General features: G+C 37.1%; 1 protein-coding gene across 2 annotated transcripts in view; it reads right to left on the bottom strand.

The window, feature by feature from the left end:
• The window catches only part of EXT2 (exostosin glycosyltransferase 2), a 73925-nt gene that overhangs the window by 33409 nt on the left and 21301 nt on the right, over positions 1–19215 (bottom strand). For both annotated transcript variants that reach the window (XM_059473828.1, XM_059473829.1), the window contains exon 8: positions 6330–6461. In XM_059473828.1, the coding sequence (XP_059329811.1) occupies positions 6330–6461 (132 nt within the window). The remainder of the gene's footprint in view (positions 1–6329; positions 6462–19215) is intronic.

The raw sequence follows: 19215 nt of genomic DNA, 5'->3' as shown, positions 1-19215 counted from the left end.
GAAAGGCATGAAAATTCTCCCCTGCTGGTCATAACTTAGGAAAATAAAGCAACTTTAAAGGAGGCTTTGCTTCTGCACTTACTAAAGGATGGTGGAGGGAGGGAAAAGCCTGTAGACACACACTAATGGATGGGAGAACCATGCCTCTCATTTGAGAAAAACATTTCAAAAAGGCAATTAAGCATCTCTCAAGTGCCATTAAGAGCCAACCCCCTGCTGCCTGCCTGAAGAGTGCGTCTACAGTCTGAGACCTATTGACCCCACTTTCTGCAGGAAATCAGGCAAATTCAAGCCTCCATAATTTGCTAAAGTCTTCCAGATTTCTGCTTGGGAAAAGAAAACCATACAGGCAATTAATACAACAGCAACCTAATTAAATCTCCATTACGGCAGCAAAGCATGAAATGGCTAATGACATAGGGATGGGTTCTCCCAGTCACTGCTCAAACAACCAAGCGATGAAGGCACATTTGCTCTATTCCCATCTTTATTAACATTCTTGATGGAAATTCACAGGAACTTTCACTCTCAGAGAGGAGAGCAAACAGCAACAGTAGATTGAGCATCCATCACCTTTCTTTGACAAAGTGCTGACACTCAGCTACAGATAAGACAACCCTTCACCATCACCCTCCCAGCTAATATCATTAGAAGAGCCAGGATAATTAATCCAAGATTAATAGGTTACTTGCTGTGAATCATTTTTATGGGCAAAAAGGATCAAATTGAAATGTTAGTTTCCTAAGAGTAATTTCATGTCACTTAAGTCTCGCAGTCTCAGTTGTCTGACAGCTCTTTGCAGTTCCTATGAAAATCCAGAGTACTGGAATGTGAGTGACAGTGAGAGCTTGGGAATAGCCTGAAGATGGAAGAAGGGAGAAGTCAGGAAGGGTTCTGTATATACAAAAAGATTCAGACTAATGCAGCTGTCCTGTGCATGCTTTCTACAAGTGTGCATGTGTGATAATGCCTTAGAAACAAGGCACCTTCCTTTACAATCAAATATTGTCCTCCCTTTTGGTCATCAAAAACAACCTGATACTACTTTAGGAAAAATAAATACATTAGGCATGATGCACTAAGGGAGCTGAATTCTCATGACATGGGAGGCTTCAGGCTGGATTTGAGGTAGAGTCTTCAGGTTAAACTTAGCAGAGAAGGTTATAACAGACCGTTCTTAGCAGGGTACAGAAGGGAGAGAGGTGGGAGCTCCACAGCATCAACGAACACATACAGCTGGACTGAGAAATGGACAATCTTAATATTTAAATTCTATGGAGCCTCAGAAATACTGGTAAAACATCAGAGGTAACAAAGACTCAGTCCTGTCCCAAAACTTCTTAACTGGTTGTTCACCACTGAAAGAGACTTGAGGAAAGGAACAGTAGACACATTAGGAACTACATCACAGAATGGTCTTTGGGAAAACAAGGCTGTGTAAGATGTTCCATATAAAAGAAGAATCAAGAACCTCCCAGCTATCATTTAGTGGGAAAACTCAGCAACAGCACTTAAGAAAAATAAAATTTCACTGCTCCCATGAACAAGACAGTGAGCTTTCCCACCTATTTTATTTTCAACATCTAGCCTGCTTGTTGTAAACTACCTATTACTGAAACCATATAGTCTGAACAACAATTCACCGTCTTTTAAAAACACAGAGGTAAGGAAAGCAGTGTGCTGAACTTAGTAGCTGAGCAGTCCTACACATCTAAGCAAAACAGAGATATATCCCCTGCCACTGTGGTTAAGGCTTTTTCAGCTGGGTTGTTCTTAAAATCAATCTAACCTCAACATGGTTTCAATTATGAATTACCAGACCAAAAAAAGCCTTGATTTATTCTATTTTCCTCCAATTATTTATGGTAAGTTTCTGTTCAATACTTTGAGAAAGTATTTCATCATGCTTCCCATCCTCAAGTGGTCACAGGGCAAACCCAAAGGAATTAACCCTCCCTATTTGTCCAGAGCCAACCAAAGCTCTTACACCCAACAGCATTACAAAGTTGAGTGGCCATCATTTCATATTTCAATGAAGATCTTAAACCCTCCTCACATAAAAAATTAGCCACAAGATATACAGGAACTTCTACCTAGTGTAGAATAATCCACTGTGTAAGAAAAGTACCCTAACTCTGGGCAGGTAAATTAAAGAACCAACTGTTAAATCATGTTTCACACTCACATAAAAATACCAATGTTTACATCTGAATACGTGTGGGACGTTCAACCAGTCCATAATACCAACACCAAAAAAAGCCATCAATAAACTGAATTTTATTTAATATTTTAAAAATACATATCTTCTAATATAATAAATAAAGCAAGATTTGATCCAGCTGATTGAAACCATCACACAAGTAGCTGGAAAATACAGCAGAAACAGAAATCTAATAGTGTTCAATGGAAAAAATACCAAATATGCACTGCCCAGAAATGTGCTAGCTTGCTCTCATTTACAGGTAGATAAAAAAGTGTATGCTAATATTTGCTTAATGCTTTGGAGATGACAAACAGAACTAAGAAGGAAGCATAGTTATAACAGTAGCACTATCTGTAGACCGAGGACTATAAAATATTAGTCAAAGAAGTTAGGAATAGTTTATTTTTTTAACAAGTGTCAAGTTCCTAGTAATTGGCAGGACCCACAAAGTATTCTGTAAATTAACATTCTTCTTAGGCTTTGCTAAATGAATGGCATTCTGGGCACTAAGACAACTCTGCTATTTTAGCTTACACCAAATGATGGTGCTGTTTTCTGCCTCACTGGAAGAAATGAAATCTGGTATGTTTATTGTTCACATACTGATATTCTCAAGTGATTATTAAGCTCTGGTCTGTATCATCCAAGGTCAGAGCTCAAAAGCAGCCCCTGACAAAAAAACCATCTAATGTTTCATAGGTCTGCATTATAAACAGGCTTGAAAGAATTTCAGCAAAAGCAGCTGAAGAATTCTGAAAAAACCTGTCTTACTCATTTTTCAGAAACCCATACGTATTAGTGAGGTATAAGGCAAAGAGGAGAATTTCAGCAATCTACAACGGAGCATAAGTGAGGAAGTAATTTACCTCTATTAGAGCATAACAAAGTACTTAATTGAAGGTAACAGATCACATCTCAAGCCCAAGTCATTATTTCTAATCCAGCCCAAACTGGTAACCATCAAAATGCACACTGTAGAATCACTCATTTTCTGGCTTACTTGGATGTAACTGATTGCCTCTGCCTAATGGTTAATGGTTGGGCCAAAAAATATAAAAGACATTAAACTTCCATGCCTGCATCAAAAGACTGTCTGGGATGTAAAGGGCTCCAGTAGTACCGGAATCAATTTCAGGCCCCAAAAGTATCATTTGCTCCTCTTCATTAAAAGGAAGAAATATGTCATAATGCATTTTTATTCAAAGTATTATTCCATAACATACTAGCATGTTATATGCTACTAGTCTTCCATTTCCTCAATAGGACAGTGAATAAGTAGAAAAATAACCCACTTTATTACTTTTTTTTTGCTTGAGAAAGGCCAACAGTCTTCAGTCAGCCCATAAAAACACATAAAACTGCTTGGATCACTTCCCCTGTGCAATATACTAAGTATGGAATTAACTGTATATGCATTTATCTTCTGCATACTGCAAACTCCCTCCTGGAAAAACACCCTCCTGTACCACTGCTGCATGGACACTCTGGTGAAGATACTCAGGCAACAGTCTTACTAATATTTTGAGCCAATATAAGTCAGAGTAATGCCAAGTTAAGCAGCCTTCAAGCCACGCAGTCCCTCCCTTGCACACGCCACCACTCTTTTTTTTTTTCTTGCCTGCTAAGTTTTATATAAGGAATATTATTTTGGTTAGTTCACCACAAGTGAAATAGAAATATCAAAAAAAAAGGTTGCACATGAAAGAGGAAACTGTGACCCAACTGTAGAAGAGTGCAGGACTACTTTGGGTGTTCTGGAAGCAAACACATGAAGCTACCATACTTCAACAAAATGCAAAGTATAATGTGCACCTTGGAGAGTTATGAGCCATTCTAATTGTCTAAGTAGAAATAATGGTTATACTGCTTTGTCTAACACACGAAGCAGTTGTAACAATTGAACAGCACAACAATTAGGAACCAGGACATCTTACCAAACTTCTTCTATTACTTCCCAGGATTCTGTGAATTACTAAGCAAAATTACACACAAAAAATTCCCACCTCAAACCAAGGAAGAGGGCAGGTAAGAAATCATGGCCAAAAGTTCTTTCTAAGTATCCTTCTCTGCATAATGAACTTGCACAGCAAGCTCTTCTTTCTGTTATACAGCTGAATTTGTCCTAGCAATTAAATGCACAAATTCCTTAAAGCTGGCATTCTCCTGTATAGATATTCCATAGGCAAATCTGTGCTCTCATTTTCAAAACCTCACTATCCAGAGCACAGGGATCTGAGCAGCCTTGTACTGATTAAAGTAATGTCTGGCTAATTTCAGTAAGCCCTTGAAACAGTGATTGCACCTCTGCACCTCTTCTACACACCCTACACCTTTGTGTTCCTATGGAAGACAGGTAACAGGAACAAAAGCGTACAGAAGAGTATTGTACCTAATCCCTACTGACCACAACACCACATGGAGCAACAGGCAGAGCTAAAGGAACTGGCTGCACTCAGGTGACCTTGAAGGCAGAATACAATGGCAAGTTCTGGAAGTTAGTTCTGGCCAGTAACACAAGAATTTATGAAAGTTACTCACAATTTTCACTGTGGTATTAATGTTAACTCACATTATTTTGCTTATGCAAAATACTGTGAGTTATTTTAACAATTAGCTATATCCTAGCCCCGAGACTGAAATAATTTTCTTTAAAAACTTCAGTCATGAGTTTATTGAAAAAAGAATACCACAATTTTCTTGTAAACAAAAAGGACATTAGTTACTTTGCCTTCTTATCAAAGTTAGAGGATACAGCTGCCATTTTCTGCTACCTCAAATGTACATATTTAAGTCCTTCCAACTATAATGTTTCATCCAGGCTGACTAGAAATTGTAACAGTGCTAAGAGTGGATATTACGCAGGAGCTAGATGAGACACAGGCTCAAGCAGATTATTACTGCCCAACAAGAAGACAATTTTGAGACTGTGACTAGGGCATTTAAAAAAAAAGTATAGGAGAGAATCCAGGATATGTTTTTAGGTTCCCTCAGTAATCCTTAAAGCATTTTCTTCATTTTACTAAGCATGTTTAAAGGTGCTTGGCTCTGCTACCATAATTGTAAAGGTGTTAAGATATTCTGATTCCCTTCTTGTCGAGTACACACTTGTGCAGATTAATTTTCCCTTAATACTGATCAGGGCCACATTTCCTCTCTGAGAAAGGACAAGAGGAGATTATTAATGCCTTTGGCTTGGCAATGGAAACAGAACTTCTGAAACACAGCAATGAGCTTCTAACTCTTCATCAGCAACTGTTCACACTCCATGGGTCTGAAAAGTTTCAAGTAAAACCCACTTTACTCCTACCCAATACTCCTACCCAGCTTTCTTGTTCTAAACTATCATAAAGCAAGACAGTTAACAAGTTTGGTTTTATTAGTAAAACAAAACTATTTTTTATATTTTGACACAGAGAAAATTAACTGATTATGAGTGAAAATTATCTACAGGCTTTTATATAGTAAAAAATCAGAACCAGCTGCTTGGTGCAGGAGGTTAATTAATACTGCACTGTTTTTTCTTAACAGAAGTGAGTTCAACCAGTGAAACTTTAAATTAAACCAAGAACAGGCAAAAAAAAAAAAATCCAGTAAAACTTTGATCATCAGTTTCTGTATTAGAGAAATTGTTAAGAAGTAACATAGAGAAAATTTTAGGCATAAGAAAAATTAGCTATTTCAACAGAATTATATGAAATATTCCCCCAGATTTTTTGAGATCTTCAGCATTTCCACTATTTTCTCTGCATTATACAGACTATGTCCAAATATATACAGTGCTCCAAACTCTCTCTGAATTAAATAAAAATAAAGCATGTGTGTGTGTGTGTGTGCGCATGTGTGCATCAAGGAAAAAAAAAATCTAAACAGGGAAGCAATTTAATGTGTGCAATAGCAAAAGTTAAAAGTTCTCATCTTTGTGCCAGGACATAAAACTGCTAGTTATTTTGCCAGTTGTCATAAAATATATTAGCTTCATCTGTGCAAGTTACCAGCACAACACATACACACACAAAGTCAGACACAGAATTATTACCGAGTTTCATAGCGCACACACCTTTTATACAAGAAAAAAAAAACCAAAACCACAATTTGTTTTATGAGTAAATCAAATGAATTTGCTTACCACAGCTGGGGGATCATTCCACTCTTCATAAGAAATGGCAGCATATGGGTAAATTCTATCATTGATAATCTGAAGAGTAGCGAGAGCAATTGCTTTCATCGATCGAAAATATGCTTCCCAGAACCACCTTGCCTGTAAAGAAAATAAAATTCACTTTCACACTGCCAGATCCAGTGCTTAATAATCAATTTTGGCTTGCCATGCACAATCTGTTCCATGCAGTCTACATGTCAGGTGGAAATTAAATTAGGAGGCATGTTTATTGTAGATAGAGTATTTCCATAATGCCTGAAGGCTTCAAACTCAACTCCACCCCTTAAAAGGACTCACAGCCAATAAAAAGCAGCAGCAGCATTATTTTGCAAGAGATTAAACAGAATGAAAATATTTGAAGGAATCAAGTACTTTCACACTTAGATCATACATTTTCATTCTGAAAAATGTCAAAAGCATTTTGACCATAGAAAAAAATAAGTTACCTATACTCCATTTTTTCTAAGGTAAAGGAATCCACAGTACAGTTAAATAGTCAAATAAAAGCACTCTGCCTGAAAGGCAGAACTTAAAAGTCTATTTTTAACATCAATATTAGATGTTAAAACACTTGATCAGATAGAGAATTTCCATATTCACAAAACCTACCAGACTAATAGCTTCCAAGAGACCTAATATTATTTATACAAGTAAATGATCATTATTTTTACACAGAAATATACATGTACATGCCAATTTATTACAATTGTTAATCCAGGCTAATTTCTAGCACAGTGTAAAGCTGGTGAAATGAAGCCTGAGATTGTTATACACAGGTGCTCCGAATTTCACAGATGAGTTGCTCCAAAACTAAGGCCCCATACAAGTTTTCCTCTTGTCCCAGTTTCTGTGTATGACAGGAATTACAGAAGAAAAGCAGAGGTTTGGAAATGAAAATGCTGACTTATCTGACTCTCTGTTAAGAGATGTAAACATACTTTTTCAATCCCTGGAACTATCAAATGATCCCGTAGGTCCCTATCCAACCCAGAAGGAAACATGCTTAACCAAACCACGTAGGTCAAGAGTTCTGGCCCAAAAGATATTTTTTTCAATCTTACTTTTCTTCAGGAAACTGCAGCACACTGAAGTCTCAAGAAATTAATTTCATTTGCAATCTCCCTATGGTGAATCACCAGCTATAAGAGTATGTGTTTGCTTTTAGAAGGTAGAGCAATTAAAATAAATGCACTTTTTCTTTAATTGGAAACTTTAGAAGTTTTCCGAGTCAGGACACAGCTGAAGACAATACACAAATTTGGGCAAATGCTATTTTATTCTTGCTACAGATTTCTTAAATAGCAAAAAAGGGTCTAGAGTTTAGCAGTTTAAATAGCATGCTATGAAAATATTAAATAATATTTACCTTATTTAGTTACCATATTATTTACCTTATTCAATTACTGAAAGAACACCAAGTTTCTGGAGGTACAGATCTTAGGATTGACCAAAAATAACTCTTGTTTATCTGTTTTTAACAAATGCCAAATGATCTCACTCTGAAGGTCAGTACTTTTTAACAGAAGACACATAGTGATTCCTGCATTTACACTTTCTTTTGGATATTCCTAGACTAAATAACAGTATAGAGGAAAGATTATAAGCACAAACTTGCACATATTCATGTTTATGCTACCCTGTACTTTACTCAGAGTGTAAGATATGGGGTTTAGGACTACAGTCTTGCTGCTGAACCACCAGCCCTAGAATTCTACTCTGTGAGTAAAAAAAATTAAATTAGTAAAACAGATTCAGTAGAATTTCTGCAAATATTTAAGATGAGAAAAATCCATGTTACAATTTAAAAATAAACCAGGAAAGAGGTGTTTGCTCTCTGAAGTACTACGTTTACTGTGCAAACAGCCGTAACTGTGACTATTTCAGGCTATTTCAAAATTTAACTGCATAGAGTTAAATTTTAACTCACCCATGACACCCATGCATAGAGTTTGGACACCCATGCATAGAGTGATGGGTATGTCCAAAATGACACTACTCTGGAGGTTGTCATCCAGAGAGAGTGCAAAGCAACTTCAGTTTAGAATAGAATTACTTCCCTCCCCTTATTTCTCTCCCTGATAGCACTTAACAGCTGGATAACAGGCTGATTACCAGGAACACGGAACAAAATTACTTCCACATTCAAGTGTAAAAGCAGAAGAATTACATAAAAGGGTAAGAATAACTAAAAAGACAATAAAGCAAACACCACATGCTAAGCAAAAGCATTAGTATTTCTTTCCCCATATCCTATCCCTGAAGAAAAATATATTATCAAAACAGCAAACTATCTAAAAAGAAAACCAGAAGCAGATCAAGAATTAAAATGGACCACAACAGTAATTTCCTTTTTCAAGTATGCTAAACAAAAAGGATTCTAAATTTTATTTTCATGATAGACAACAGTTTAGAACAATTGCTGCAAGCAGCACTAAGTAGGAAGGAGAAACTATGTAGCCTTTTAGCATACAACTTTATAAGCAATTAAGTAACTATTAATAGTGTGAAATACAGGATTATGTATTCCATTGTCATTAAATGACAGGATTCCTATAATGTTCTAAGACTGTTTATTAATACCACAATATCTATTGCTATCTAACTTCATAAAAATCAAATATGGTTTTCTTTCTTCAGCAAAAGTAGGATGGCTCTGATCTAGCTTCTCTTTACTTAAAGAATGCTTGTAATGTCAGGGAAGATTACACCTTTATACCTGAAGCAAATCTGGAGAAGGGGGCAGAGGGAATTTGTGTTTTATAGACTAATATTTATGTAATTAATTTTTTGTAAAGAGCCATAAAATGTTCCCACAGTTAGTTGTAATATTTTTGGTGTTGTGTTTCTTTAAGGCAGAACTCAAAACCTTCTAAGGGGATTTGAAGTCCCCAAACAGATGTTTCAGGGTCTCATTACTTCCTCCCCACCTTGTTTGCTTTTATAAAGCAGAACTGATTAACATGGCTTGCTAGTGTCTGCTGCTCCACATGCTGAGTTACTAAATATTTTGGGAAAGTTTTCTATTGGGAAGATATATGTTGATTCCATTTGAAATCTATTTTCTACTCTGCTTGGTGAGGCTGAAAATCTTATGTTGGAATGTAAGAAATAGAGGAGATAGAAATCCCATGAACACATTTGTGATATGGGAGAGTAAGAACAACAAAAGGAAAAGGTTTCTGTTCCAGACTCTTATGCCAACTTTCTTATTGTTCTTACACAGCTTTAATGAGCTCTCTGTTCCTCTTTTTTCTATCTACGAATCCAGGAAATTCAAGAGTAACTTTAATACACTAAGCAATGTTTTTAAGGTATGGTAATTGTAATGCACTAATTAGAGCTACCTGAACTCCTTTCAGGATCTTGAAATAAACAATCCGTAAGTCCAGACCTTGGCTTTCACATAGAATTGATTACACAAGACTACAACTATGATGAAGTCAGACTCCTCCTTTCAACTTGAACTGAAATTAGTTTCTAGTACTCTTTGATGAAGTTTCCAGATTTTTCTTAGGAATCACACAGACTTGTACAGAAAACTAACTTTGTATACACCTAAATATTGCTGATGAAGTTTCCAGATTTTTCTTAGGAATCACACAGACTTGTACAGAAAACTAACTTTGTATACACCTAAATATTGCTTAGGCCATGGGCAACCTACGTGGTTAACAGAAATCAAACATCTGCTTTGTACTTTGTTTGCCAAGACAACAAAAGATCAATGTACATTAACCATTATGGTTTACAAGGAATTGAAAACTGAAAGAAGAAATCCAATTTCTCTTCTCCTTCTAAATTTCTGGATAAATAGAAGATCTAGGATAGATCAAAAATGAAAGACAGAAAAGCATTACTTTTGAAAACAGTTTTACCAATGCTTTGAAGAGTCAAATCAAGCATACCATACAACTTGATTGACAATGAGAAATACATTATCTTATCGGGTTGCTCAGTGGGTTGGAAGTGACTGGAAGTTCTCATTACACAATAGATTGCCCATGAAATTAGTTCATTTGAATTCACTTTCTGCAGTAAATTTAACAAAGCCATGACAACTTCATTATGGAAGCCAAAGACTGAAGGAATCGGAGACCAAATTCTCTTCTCTCGCCAAGCAGTGAGCACTGCAGACTAAGTTCACAAACATGGGCATGCCAGTAAGCAGTTCTAAGTTGTTGCCCTTCCTTTCTTCTTTCCTCCTGCCCCACTTCCAACTGCTACATCCTCATCAAATCAGCCATGAAAACCCACCACTTTCTGTGAAGGCCAAAATTTCTTAACGTAATATAGTGTTACCAATTTATCTCTACAAATACACATGCACACCTTGAGAAAGATTAGCAATATCTGCAAGACAGCTGTTCCTTAAACCAAGCAAGCAAGCATCCAACCCAAAAGTTCAATTCCACTTGTTTTCAGTTCCAGGATTTAGTTCAGACTATGAAGAAACTAAACTGCCAATATTCAGTACATACCAGCACAGGCAAGAGCTTGGGAAGGGAGCATTTGAACTTATTTTCATACCAAGCATCAGGCAGCAGCATGTAGCAACGGGCAGCCTACTCATAGAAAGTAACATTTATTTAGGTAAGGTGTTATTTTCCTTAGAAATAAACACACTTGGGGGACTAGCATCTCTTTATTAGCTCTTTACAAGCCCACATAGCATCAGGTTACAGAGTTCATTCATATAATGTTTATAAGTTCTAATTTTAATGCCATTAATGGTGCTCTGGTGTGGAGTGCAAGACAGATCAATGTAAATCTTTCGATTGGTTTTTGACAAAAAAAACCACTGGGCATAAGGTAAGCAAAGAACTATCTTCTTTAACATTTAGATCAAGGGCAAAACAGTCCATGAAAGGAACTTTCTAGCCTTCTGGCTTTTCACAGCCCATGATTTGGTGGGAGTTCATAAAAGTAGCAAGAGGGGGAAAAAAATTCGCAAAAGAGTAGTAAAATTTAACTGCCCATAAACCACCACTTTTCTCAACTTTTAGGTCAGGCGCCATGATGCTGTGAGATTCTGCCCCACTGCAACAGTTCAGTGCTTCCAAAATGCCTTGAAAGGGTTTACAAGGCCTTGAAATACAACCATTTTCACACCACCTATGGTGACTCTACTTAAATGCTTTCCCTTCTTAATGGCTCTTGGTGTTCCTGGCTTTTACTCCCAGCTGGATTGGAGAAGTCTATGCAAGCAAAAGAGTGTGGCCTACCTGCTGCAACAGCAATGGCCTGGAAACTTGGTGATCTTACTTTTAATCCTGGTTCTGTTACTTATTTACAGATAAAAGTTTGGCATTTATTAGATTTCTTGCTTCTACTTCAGCATCTCAGCAGTATGTGTAATATTGACCTCAAAGAGATGCTATGAGACTTAACCACTCTAAACCTTTCAAATTTTGGGATGGATAGAAGAATAGAAAAAACCCCATTAACTTTATCTTCTCTTATTATTTGTAAATAGAAACTTTAAATTAATAAAATATTTAGCTAAGTAACTGAAGTAACTGGCTGCAGTAACCCTTTGCTAAAACATGTACCTTCAACAGGGATACAAAGATATTACAGTAAATATCTACAGCTCAGCTGTGCATCTGACAGCTCTGGACATGGAAGTGCATCCACAAGGCCTGCTAAAGTTTTATGCATTATTGTAATATAAACAAACATATTTTAAGTTACTGAGACACAGCACATTATTATATCAAGTAAACTACTAAGACTGGTCCCAGGCAACCTCCCCTGCCCCCAAACTATTGCCATTGGGCAGCAGAATTAAATGGGCTACTGAGGTTCAAGATAAATTGAATTTTTGTATGTTTGCCCTATACTCAAGATGCATATTAATATAGCTGATGTTATATAATAGTCCAATAGTAAACCTGAGCTTCAAGAGCCCTACTGACCTCCTGTGCAAAAGGGGACTGAAGGTAAATTACTCTTTTGGAGCAATATGCATTTCAGAAAAAGTTTCTCAAGATAAATTTTGGGTTTAGACTGAGGAACTTATAGCCCCAAGTTCCCACATTTTTCTGCTGATGAATTGTAATTTGCACCCTCTTTCTGTACAGTTTTATTGTTCCTACATCTGGTTCCCTGCTTCAACAGTTTCCTTGCTGATCACACATAGTACTTTTAGTAAGCAGTTCTCCAGCAGAGATGATACCAGTTTGTATCAGCTAAAACCAGTGATATGTTTAGGTTTTTTATACAGGCTTACCAGAAAGCCTCAGAAGACTGTATACTATTAAGAATTAAACATTATTTTGTTGTTTCTAAAAAATTGTAATATTTTGGGATTAAAAAAAAGTGCTTGATTGGTTTAGGACCCTTGGTGATATCACTCGATCACATTCAACCTAAGGCAGGTTGGCTTATTCTTGGTAATCAGTGCAGGAAAAAATAGGGTTATTCAGACAGACATTTAGACCTCTGGTACCTTAAAATAACTTCCAATAAATCCATTCCTCTCTTAGTAATGGATCAGGAGAGGACAAAATAAGTGACTAGCTGTAGGCCGTGGTCCTTCTTTCCCTTAAAGTTCTGTTTTCAATAGTGACCTGAAGTAGTCTCATTCTTCCTAGAGAGGGATGAGGACTTGAAATGCAAATCCAGGCTACACAAATCTAGGTTACATTTTTCAAAAACAACTCTCAGCCCATGAAAAACAGTAAGAGAGCTGTGCTCTGAAAAGTTATCTTACTTTTAGGGTGCCAGCAAAATTACACGAAACTGCAGGTAAACTCTTTAGAAATTGCAAGTAAAAATTAGTTTCTTGTCCCCATACATGGATTATGTAAGAATTTTAAAAGCTAATCCATTAAATCAATTAAATACTGGTAAAATCATGCTAAATTGCCTGAAACTGAAAAGTTTTCTGATTTTCACGTTTTTATAGAATATCCGATTAAAAGCATCTTTCAAATTCAACCTAAACTGACTGTGTTGCATCTGTTTCTCACTGCAGACCTATCCAAGAAAAGCAGTAGTGCAGACAGTATATAAAGAGTGTTCAGAGTAACAACATGTCACCTCTAAAGCTAAAAATGGAGATAGGCAAGGAATTGAAGTTTTGGAGGCCCATGATCACTTCAGATAAAGACTAATCCATAATTCAGCATCGGGGTTATCTGAACCTCAAACCAGAGGCTCCTCTGCAAGGGAAAAAAGGAATGAACAGTAGAACAATGCAGGGCACACACTGTTGTTTCCAGTTAACTAAGGTTTGCTCCTAATGTAATCTGACATCATTATTTCAATATTATTTCTGAACTTTCATTCCATGTTACTGACTTATGCACAATTCTCAAGTAAAGCTCTGAAAGCACTCAATTCTTCTATTTAACTTATACAAATTATATGAGTAGCCTATAGAGGAATATTCCTTAATTACAGGACACTTCAGCAGTATGAGCAAACAAATCAATAATTTGTATCGTTACAGTTAAATATTTTAAGAAAGAGATTCTAGACAGACTTTTCATGGTGCTGTTTTTTATTGTAATTCAGCTTCAAAAACAGTGTCTTCAAAAGTGAAGCAGTAAGTTGATTTAATTCTTTGGCTCAATATTCTCTGCTGCAGTAATTTCAGCTATGAAACAAGTACATTTGCCTCCTTCAGATACAACAGAGTGAAAACTGAATATTTCCATTATCCAAATTTCCTTTTTTCCTTTTTCTTTTTGAAGCTGCCAATTCATAAGGGGACAGAGGTCAGAGTTCGAAATGCTAATCTTACCCTTCAGATAGCAGCCACTTGGGAATAACTCACTTCTACTCACTCTCAGTTTTATTGCTGGAGACTACTTGCTGACTCTTAGAAGAGTTAAAAGAAAAAGTTAAAAGAAAATCTGAGCGCAAGCTCAGATATTAAAACTAGGCTTCTTGCACAGCAGCCTTCCTCAGATTCTCCTCTTTGGTGCTTTGAAAAGAATCACATCAATCATCGTAATCCATACATACAACACATACCATGCATATACAAGAACAATTCTTAGTACCTTATCTGTTAAAGTTAACATTTTCACTCTTTCTTCCATACTTTTACATACATAACTTTGGGAGTTTGAGGAGTTTTTTGAATTGTTTTAGGGGTGGTGGGTTTTGGAAGCTTCCTTGCTTTGGTGTTTCTAAGGTTTTAATCTTCTCATGAAGAGCCTTCTTCTGCTTAAATACATGACACAAAAGAAGGTACTTTCAATAAAAGAGCTCTCATTCTCTCTCACTAAATGGCAACTTTTATGTAGTTTTGAAATCCTGCGTTATCTTTACCCTTAAAATACAGATTTCCGCTATTCCTTGTCCTAGTAATAGCAACTTAATTCTAAAAATAGCGAGAACACAAGACTTGAATAGATAAAAATATCACCTGGCACTGGTGCTCTCTCCTCCCTCCATATATTTCTGCACCTCAATCTGCTTCTTTGATTAATGAGTATGTCAACTTAGCAACTCTTATGCAGAAGGCAACATTGCACCAGCCAGGAAACCTGACTTACTGTCCTGGCACCCTACAAATCTATGGTCAAAATACTTTTCAGTTATGGAGCCAACAAACAGCTACCAGCACTATGAGCAGCAAGGAACCCACCCCATTCTCAGCTGTGGCTGGGAATACTGTTACAAAGTGTGGAGACAGAGCCAGCAAAGAAAGCAGCAGGATGAGAGGAAAAAACAACAAAACTCAAAAAAACCCCGCAACCAAACAAAATCCCAAAATTTTATGCAGCATTTACAGCTTTTAAAACGTGATATTAAAATATTACTACCATTTTCTGAATTCCCTTTGATCCCAAAGGGCTTTCAGTTTGTCTTGCTATTTACAAGCAAATGGCATGTGTTGACACCATAGAAATAACACAGCTGAAAAAGAGAAATAGATACTACTCTAGCCTCCAGATAAGCCATTATATCTACATAGTCATCAATAATGATGTAAAAACACAAAAAATAGCCCACTCTCATCCCTCCAGTTTCCAGGAGTTTGCATGGCTCTGTAATCACTCCAATTTCACCAGGCCACTACTGTAAAGGAAGTGGCAGGCACACCTAATATGGGGAGTAGTCAAAAATAATTGAACCTGGATCATCCTTATTAAGATGTTTGTTCCCAACACACTCAACATAAAACCAGACCTACAGTGAGCTAGAATTGTGCTATCACTGACTCAACAGGAAAACAACAGAAAACAAATATAAATGTATGTAATTGCAGGGAACATTCAAATACTGCATGCCCAGAAGTTGGGGGGTGGGAAGATGTTTTATCCACATTTCTTGACAAGTGACAGACAGCTCCTGAAACTGAAAGCAATAGGTTTCTATTCCTAGGGGTATTGCCTTCAAATATGTCTATGTTCTCAGGGTAGATCAGTTTTCCCTGCTGCAGGCATCCTGCTGAGAGGTGAGGTCCCAAGCAAAACACAGGAATCTGACTGCAAGTCTTTGAGGTGGCAGGAGCCAAGGGAGGTTCAAAGACAAGGCTGGCTGGTGGGCAGCACCTCTGAGTACTGCTGAGGTTAGAGGTTAGTAAAGCAGGAGCCACTGGCCAATAAAACAGTGTTTGGAGAGCCCACCCTATAGATAAATTGGGGATCTGTTTACACCTTTCCCAGCTTTCTGAGTTATACACACTGATGCTTCCCACTGTGATCTTGTCCTGTGTCCACCAGCATCTCCCTTCCTCGGCAGCTGCCCTGCTCTCTGCTGGTTGGCTTTATAGCATAGCTAAAGGATGCTTGGAAACTTTTAATCAGCATCCAGCATCAAAAATAAATAAATAAAAGCACAACTGCTTTTATTTGTGTCAACTGCTGCAATAAGATCTGGCTTGTTTGAGATTTCCCATGACTGCTGTACTAATGCTGGGAGAATAGAAGCTTAAATTACCTTGATTAGAGAAGCTAAACACAAACCAAGCCCAGTGCCAATCACACACATGAAAGGACAGCTTTTTGAAGGATGAAAAAAAAAAAATCTAGGTAAGGTTACCACTATATTATAGCTGTCAAAAATCAGCACATACCTCAATTTCAGAGCTTAAGCTCCATACCAGGAAGAACTCGCCCTTTTGATGAAGGCATGTTTTGCTCAGTTTCCTGTAAGCTATACAGCTCTGTTTTATATAAGCACAAACACAACACACATACCCCCATACACACAGTTCTCAACACTGGACAACTTTAACCACAGACATTACTGCCAGCGTTGCTTGAATACAAATACATCTTACTGACTTCTCAGAGGATAAATCTGAAGGACTGGCAGTCATGCAGGTTTTTCCATATCTACTGGAAAAATTCCATTTAGGACATGGCACTGCTTTCTTCCTCCACATCTTAAAAATAACTGATCTTAGCTTGAGCTATATAAAAATACCTCATCCTTCATGGCTCAAAGTGCACATGGCTGTATGGCTATCTGATGAAATGGGAAAGGTGAATATTAACTGCAGGTTGTGATAATAGTATGTGGTAGTCACACCACAATGAAACAGGATTGAAAATAAATTAACATGACAAAAATCACTGAAAGACATCAAAAAGAGTTATTTATTTATTCTTGTTTCTTCTTGGTAAACATCTGGAATAGCATTCTATTCTCTACTATATGAAACCAAATTTCTATCCATGATTCCTTACCAACATTAGCATCCTGGAATACGCACACCCTCTACAATCCTTCTGCTCATAGCATCTCTACAGAGCTAAGTCACCAGAATTCAATGACAACTAATGCCAGCTGCCACTTTAATTTCTAAAGAGCATTCAAAATTGTTCCCAATGGAAAAAAAAAAAAAAAAGGAAAATGAAGAAGCCAAACCCCAGACACAAATTACAGCATTTGAAAGCCAAGGGACACTACAGTATATTCCTAACACAGCCCACTATTCAGTTTGCAAAAAAGAAAAAAGACTCATAATTTTCCTACCTCCAGGCATCTAAGAAACTATTCAATATATCTGCATAATTTACAGACAAAGATTAAAGGAAAAGATGGCTGAAGATGATCTGTCAGCAAATTGTTTCTATAGAAAATGTAAGACCTTTCTAGTTTAAAAGCCAGATGTTCCTACTGTACTGTAACATACATTTGATACAGTCATTAAAACAGGATCTAGATTTCTAAATTCCATTATTAATATTATGATTTGACCTTGTATAAGTTAATTACATTCAGTAAAATGGATACAAGACCAAGGTGTATTTACTATTCTATTTAATATACTCACATGCAAACTACTACAGCCATGAAGTGTATTTATGCTATATAGATAAATGCTAAAGTTGTAATACTTTCAACAATTAAAGGGGGCAAACAAAGCAAGCAGCTTTGATAAGGAATGTGATGTGGTACAGACTATACAGCAGCAGAGGGAAAGCATACAGTAACAAAGAAAGAGTCCAACACCAGGAGATCATGCTTAATCATCCATTTGTCTGCAGCTAACTGCTTCATGTGCATGACAGAATAATTTCAAATATTCTTTCTAAAAGTACATGCCTTTCCAGTTTCTGAATCATCTGATTTATCTGTAGTCTATTCAAGTTGTGTATAGCAATCTGCAAAGGGTATCCAAAAATCCACTATGCAACGTGATACAGACTCTTAAAGCACAGATTCTTAAAATCTAATCTGAAAACGAAAATAAAATTGTCTCAGAATAGCATAATTTTCCTCTTACAGTAAAGTTTAACCTTTTACTGTTTAGAATTTGCCAATGTAGATACAAAAGCAACCCAAATGTATCCTTTAAAAATGGTACATAGAGGTGCTGATTGGTCTCAAATTTCAGAGCTCTTTCTCAGAGATGCCACGAAGACAGTTTTCTTCATTCTGAAAAACAACAAGGCAGGACAGACAAGAAGAAAAAAAATCTAGGATAAGGATACTCTCTGCAACAACTGAAGGGAGAGGGGAGCAATGAAGGTCTCATATATAAATGCCAAGGATTCTACAACTCCCATGGTGATCCTGGCAGTAAGCCAGGAAAAAGTTTTTTTCTTTCCTTTGCTGTTTGCAGCAACAAATCTTTCCTCTGGGGGAGGGGTGAGAAGGCTGGAACTAACTTCACTGCATCTGATAAGATGGCAAATTGTCCAGGCCTGACATTTATGGGGGACCCAGAGCTTCACTGAAGCACTCTGGGAGGATTAAAGCAGGGTTAGGCTCTGCAGTCACACTCCTTAAAATGCTACAAATGGCAGACAGATGAAAGTTTTCTTAAATTTGATAATGATGATTCTACAGAACCCAGAGACAGAAGCTGTCCCCTGTCAGGGAAAAAACTGCAGCTGTACATTTAATATTCTCATTAAAAGGACTTGTAAAAGCCTAAGTATGTTCAAAGAGCATCTAGTGTCCAGATATTGAAATGAATTTCTGTTTAATTGGTTAACAAGAACTAAATCCCATCTCTTTCATGTAAGCTGCACCACCCACAGGAAAACTCCACCACCCATTTGCTTTAACTCTATCCAAGACCATTTCACTGCAAGAATGGGATGTTTCACACGCTGGCAGTGATTGCCTGGAGCCAACAGAAAGACTCATATAGCTGTCAGCAAGCTGATAAGAGTTGAAATTACTCTACAGAGCCCTCTTTAAAGAAGAGCCAAAGAAGCACATTAAATGAAAGGGAGGAGGGTCGGAAAAGCCAGCCACTCATGTTGTTTTAACGTGGCACTAAAACAAGTCATTGATTTATGCTTGTGTCTTCAGCTCTGTTTGACCTGGACTCTGAACTTCTCCTCAGTTCAGGGCCGAGGCACATGGGATCTGCCCAAGAAAAACTACAACAGCTTGTCCAGGTATTCTAACTGTGGGAACAAACACTGCAAACTAC

The sequence above is a fragment of the Ammospiza nelsoni genome, chromosome 6, assembly GCF_027579445.1.
Source record: "Ammospiza nelsoni isolate bAmmNel1 chromosome 6, bAmmNel1.pri, whole genome shotgun sequence".
Classification (NCBI taxonomy): Eukaryota; Metazoa; Chordata; class Aves; order Passeriformes; family Passerellidae; genus Ammospiza; species Ammospiza nelsoni.
Note: the sequence above shows the minus strand (reverse complement) of the source record. Positions and strands in the feature narration are given on the sequence as shown.